At 56.1% G+C, this 6,053-nt stretch overlaps 1 protein-coding gene across 1 annotated transcript; it reads left to right on the plus strand.

The window, feature by feature from the left end:
• The first annotated feature begins 45 nt into the window (after positions 1 to 45).
• Positions 46 to 2,415, plus strand: LOC127595034 (60S ribosomal protein L18a-like). The gene is given in 6 exon segments (XM_052056742.1): positions 46 to 133; positions 136 to 617; positions 664 to 726; positions 1,005 to 1,071; positions 1,967 to 2,161; positions 2,252 to 2,415. Coding segments are annotated over 6 exon segments (1,059 nt in total).
• Positions 2,416 to 6,053: the final 3,638 nt, after the last annotated feature.

Here is a 6,053-nt window from a genome sequence, read left to right on the forward strand (position 1 = left end):
GGGTTGATCGGATCTGCAAGTTGTTGATCTTCAACACAATAATCGATGGTGAAGCTGGCGAAGAAGGCACCGCAGGAGGGCAAGGACGGGTCCCTGCAGATGCGCATCCGGCAGTTCGTGGTCTACGGGCGGAAGAACCCACCGAGAAGAACCCCAACCCCGACGTGGTGGCCATCCGGATCTTCGCGGCCAACCAGGTGGCGGCCAAGTCCAAGTTCTGGTACACCCTGCGCAAGCAGGAGAAGGTGAAGGGCATCAACGGGCAGATCATCACCGTGCGCGAGGTGTTCGAGAAGAACCGACAGGCTGTCAAGACCTACGGCATCCTCTTCAAGTACCAGTCCCGGACCAACTACCACAACATGTACAAGGAGTTCCGGGACGTCACCCTCAACGGGGCCATCTCCCAGCTCTACATGGAGATGTCGGGCAGCCACCGCGCCAACCACGACACCATCCACGTCATCAAGGCCGAGGTCATCGCCCGCGCCAAGGACATCCGCAGGCCCCGCTCCCTCCAGATGCGCGACTCCAAGATCCGCTTCCCCCTCATCAAGCGGATCGTCCGCCCCACCCACCGCCGCTTCCGCACCGTCTTCAAAGCCAACCGCCCCTCCGTCTTCTCCCGCTGACATCAGATCCGAATCATCCGTGCCTGGGCAGGTACGCCTGTCGATAGGGCCCCTGCCTGGGGCTGCCCTCCCGCGGCTTGTGGTCCACGAACGGGTAGGCGTAGACCGCGTTGGTTCGCAGCCACCCACCCTCCCTGCTCCGGTAGTCACTCCAGATGTTCTCAATGCTTTTGGTCCGATGCTTCTGGTCCAACCTGAATCGCTTCAATTCAGGATTCCGGTCAGGCTGTTCTTTTTGAGTTCGGGCTGTATCTGGGTTATCCTCTCGGCTTGGATGTTCACTTTAGTCTTCTGCTCCCTCTCTTCTTATTTCAGGTCTGCTTTAAAAAGATTTGGCTCTTTCTATGATCTGCTCTTCTCTTCTTTTTAAAGTCTGACCTGGTTCTGGAACTTGGCCCAGGAACCGTCCTCCACCCGCTCATGGCTGGCTACCGGCCTCGTAACCACTTAATTTCGAATGACCACCGGGTTACTGGGTTCAGATTTCAGCTGAGGCACCATACTCGGAGTGCTCCTCACCATACTGGCATAACGCTTCCTGCCCAGGTAGGTTTATTGACGATCAGCGGCGGGGCAGGCTGTTAGACCACCCTGAGCTGAGGCATCATCTAGACCCTCGGCTGCTCCAGCACCATCCTCGGCTGCTCCGGCGCCTGGGACAGTCGGTTCACTTCATAGTTTTGTAGGTGAGGCACCGAAATTATGGCGTCGCGAGGAATAACTTATGGCTCGACAGGGGGCGTGATCGAGTGATTTAGGTTTTGTCGCAGCGAGGTTGATTTTTTGAGGGAGGAGGGAGATGGCTGCGGAGGGGGTGGGTAGTTAGCATAGCTGACCCCAGGGCCAAGAGCGAAGGTGCCTTGCTTGGGCACTTAGGAGCGGATTACCTGGCTGGGCTTGGCCTCTCCGGCCTTGAAAAAGAACCCTCCCTTTTCGTTCGACATAACGATCTAAATAAGTTAGAAGTCAAATGAAATAAGCTTGTTTATATTTATTTATCAATTTTCATGGAAAAACGGAGACGGTAAGTAATTGGTAAAGCCTTTGCTATTTTGTTTTGTAATTTATATTCGTTTTGTTAATAAAAATATATAATAATTTTGGAAAAATAAAAAAATAATGCCCCATCAAAAGTATTTTTGGCAAATATTTTTTCGAAAATAGCAAACGAGCATTCATAAAGATTTCATTTTTAAGCAGACCAAATACTCCTTAAAACAACAATTTTATTGTTTTGTCCGAGTGGTCAGATAAAATTATTATTAAGATGCAGAATAACTGCTAGCGCCGGCAGAAGTGTGACTGCCATTTCCCCTGCCGTGATACCTTTCGAGAGACCGAGCGCAGGATCAACCAGGGCTACCGCTTCGAGATCGAGCGGGTGAAGCGCACGCTCGCCAGCAACAACGAGCAGTACACCGAGGTCATCGACAAGTACAACACTCGCAACAAGGAGCTGTTCTCAATGATGGCCCGGGTCATGCAGGACTACGAGGACGCCATGGCCCAGTACATGAAACTGCCCTTAGGCGAGCCCGAGCCTCGCGAGCCTACCGACCACTGCGAGTGCATCTGCCGGTATACTGGCTGCAACCGAACTTGAGTCCCATCCGCATCAGCAGAACCGGTCCCGCTGCAGCCTCGCCCTCAGCTCCAGGGCCTCAGCATCCCCCTCGCAGTCCACCTCCCGGGTGGCGTAGCAAAGGCCCTCTTCTCGCGGATTTGCACCTTCTTGATTTTGCGGACTGGCCTGATCGCCTACAACTTGGCCTGGTACTCCTAGTCCAGTTCGCCCAGGCTCTGTTTCGGTTTGGACTCTTGAAGCCAGTATTCGGAGTGGGTCGCAAGGTCGAAGCCCAGGGAGGCGGCGAGAGAGAGGCTCGTTTGGCTGGCGATGAAGCTAATGGGGCTTGTCGACTTTCCCAGAGTGGAGGAGTTGCGGGCAGTCAGCAGCCAGCCCGGCTTCGCGTCAGTCATGAACTCAGTCTCAAGACCGTGCACAGAACACCCACTAACCAGAATTTTCCCCCGTCCTAGTTTGACCGGCGTCTCCCTTTCCAAAGTGGTGTCCAGTTTCGGCAAGGCTTTCTCAGCAGTTTGTTCAGTGACGCCTGTCTGCTGGGGGTCACTTTGGCAAGACGCAGGGTCACGAATTCACCCTTTAATTTGAGCCTGCTGGGTCTCATCGCGATAATTGTTTGTATGAGCGAGGAAGGGATCAGAAGTATGCGCGAGCAAGGCCGGCTGAAGGACCTGGTGCGGGCGCTGCCAGATCTGCAGCCCCCTGTCGAGTCATTGGGCTGGGCTGTCGAACTAGCAATCCAGCGGAAAGACTTCGAATCCTTCAAGTCCATTTGTGAGACCTACGGGCCTAAGGCTTTCGATCGGATTTTAGCCACAAAGGACAGGCGGACCCTGCTGATGCTGGTCTGCGAAAAGGGCAGCCTGCCATTCGTGGACTACCTGCTGAAATCAGGAGCCAGCCTGTATCCCACTGACAAGGAAGACGGCAACTGCTGTTTCCACGCCTTGCGGAACAAGGAATGGGGTGCCCAAATCCTGAGTGCCCTGGCGGCAGATGACCGAAGATTGCTCAAAAGCAAGAAGCGGAACAACAAATCACTGCTGATCGCTGCTGTGGAGGCGCACAACCACAAGGCGGCGCTTTGGCTGCTCGACCACGGCGAGCCGAACGTCAATGAGGTGCTCGAGGACAGTGGCGAGAGCGCTCTGATGCTGGCCGTGGGGATGACCAAGTGCAAGGTGATCCAGTAGCAGGACTGCAGCCTCATCACCGCCCTCCTCAAGGCGGAGCAGACCCTACCTCCGTAACACTCTTGAGGACCGTCAAAACTCTTTTGAGATCAACCCGAACCTCCAGATGCGGGCCATCCTGGAGCAGTTCAGGAGGGCTGACGGATCTGAGAAGTATAGGCGGAAAGCCTAGCCCAGGGAGGAGTCTGCAAATTGCCAGACTGCGAAGTATAACCGCAGGGGCAAGAAGGATCGTTAGGAAGAGGGACGCGGCTTCGAGGGCGAAAGAAAGGCTATCTCTAGAAGCTGGCCATACTGGAAGCCTAGCTTGCTGCTTCAAAATAAGCCTAAATCACCCTCACCGAAAAAGTAGCCTCCCTCTCGGCCTAAAACGAGCATCTAAAGCAGCTGACGCTGTCCTCCCCGTTTCTGAGCCAGCCCGAGCTCTAAGACCAGCTGGACACGAGATCAAGCTGTTCTGTCAGTCCATCGAAGCAGACTTTTAGAACAACAAGAGTCTCTTTGAGTCACTGGTTGACCGGATAGGCGAGCTAATCGACCGCGAGCTAGGCTGCTCTGTGCGAGTGTTCGGGTCCTTTGCGACCCGGCTGTCACTGGCCGAGTCGGACATCGACTTGGTGGTGACCTGTCCTCCGCACTTGGAAGGCGCCTTGGAAAAAAATCGAGGCCTTATTGTGCCGGCACGGGATCGCCGTTGACTCCAAGCTAATAAACGCCCGGACCACAGCCATGCCAGTGCTCAAGGTCAAGACAGGCCGGACTACCATGGCAAGTGGATCGACCTGACTATCCAGGACAAAAGGCACTCCGGACTAGACTGCGTAAGGATCGTCGGCCAGTACCTCGAACATTTCACGGCCCTGAAGCCCCTTGTGCTGGTGCTTAAGCAATTTATATACAACAGCGGACTGGCAGACCCCTACCAAGGTGGGCTTAGTAGTTACAGCCTAACGCTCATGGTGGTCGCCCTGCTCATCTTGCTGGGAGAATCCCGCACGCCTGGGCAGCTGCTGTGCTCGTTCCTGTCGTTCTATGGGGTGGAGCTGGATTTCTGCAACAAGGGTATTTTTGTGCCGTTGCCTGAGGGCCTGCGGGGCAGTCCCCAGCCTGTGCTCAGTGCCGTGGCTGGGTTCGACCGCAAGATCGTGATCTTCGATCCCTTGAACCCTGAGAACAACGTGGCCAAGAGCACCTACAATGTCGCGGCAGTGCAGGCGGCCTTCGCGGCGGGCAACGCTGTAGCGAGGGGTGCGGGCCAACTGCGGGCGGGACACTGTCCGACCCGGCGACCAGGGCTGGACCACTGCTGCGTGGTGGCGAGGGTGCTGCGGGTGGCAGAGCGGGCAAAATGACATGTAATCATTTCTTCATCGAGACGCGCTGGTACTTGTCGATGAGGCCCTCCTCATCCTTCTCCCTGAGCCGGTGCTGCAGCTGCAGTATTTCAGTGCGCAGGTGGCTCTCGAGCGGCGAGGAGGTCTCGACCACGCAGTGCGAGGGCACGGTTTCGCGGAGGGTGGCTATTATGCGGTTGCTGCGGGTGAGGGTTTCGTAGCGGGAGAGCATCGACATGGCTTTGCTCTACAGCTCCTACAGCTGCTTGAGCTGCTTCATCTTGTTCTCAGGGAACAGGGGACTGACTTTGCCAGGCCCCTTCCCGACCGATCTCCTGATTTCTTGCTGGCGCTTGACGTTGCTCTGTATCGAGCCCAGCATCTCCTGCAGGTTCTCGATTCTCCGAGGAATTTAGAAATCCAGGTTGCGGGCCATCGTGCGGCCCTCCTACCGGCCCTCCCACTCCACCATCTTGGCGTTGATCGCTGCGTTGCGGGCCTCCTCTCCGACCACCCTTTGCATGTGCGTATGGATCTTCGCCACCTCCTCCACCCGGCCCTGCATGCGCTCGAGCTCCAGGTCCTGCAGGATGCGGTTGTTGCGGCATTCAAGCACAGCCTCGTTCGGATAGTCCAGCATGCGAGGGTTGAACTGTCCCGTTTTGAGGTTCACTTTACTCGCCTTGGTTATACCGCAGCCCTGTCCGCAGCAACATGCCGGCCTCGTGCATCCTCCGGACCTGCAAGATCAGCAGGTCCACCCTGGCCGGGCACTCCTTCTTGGCCTCCGCGACCATGGCCTCATTGGAAGCGGCAGTTTCGTACCTCTCACGGTACTTGCTAACCCATGCCACAACGAAGTACAGCAGGAACTCGGGATGCTCATTGTAACTGACCAGAAAATCGAGAAGAGACAACCAGTCCTCTCTCCCGAGCTGCTCGGCGAACAGGTGCTCGACCAGCCCCCACACCAGAGCAGTCAGGCTGAGCTCGTTCTCGCGCAGGGCCTGTGGCAGCCCCTCCGCTTACATTTCAAGTAGTTCTTCAGCAGCCTGCACGAATTCAAAGGGCGGGCTCGGGAAGTGCCTGTAGAAGTGCTGGCAGCTGCTGGTGAGGATGGCCAGTATCGCCTCCAGACAAAACTTAGTGTTGCCGAACAGCTTTACGAATGGGAACACAAGGGCAGGTAGTCTCGCATTCTTGGAACAGCGGGATCACGTTGCCCATGACCGACAGGAAATCGGCCATGGTCTGCAGTAGGATAGGGTCGCGAATCGGGTACTCTTCGTAAATCCACTTGGCGGCGTCCGGG

This window comes from Hippocampus zosterae, unplaced genomic scaffold (assembly GCF_025434085.1).
Source record: "Hippocampus zosterae strain Florida unplaced genomic scaffold, ASM2543408v3 HiC_scaffold_365, whole genome shotgun sequence".
In the NCBI taxonomy this organism is placed as follows: Eukaryota; Metazoa; Chordata; class Actinopteri; order Syngnathiformes; family Syngnathidae; genus Hippocampus; species Hippocampus zosterae.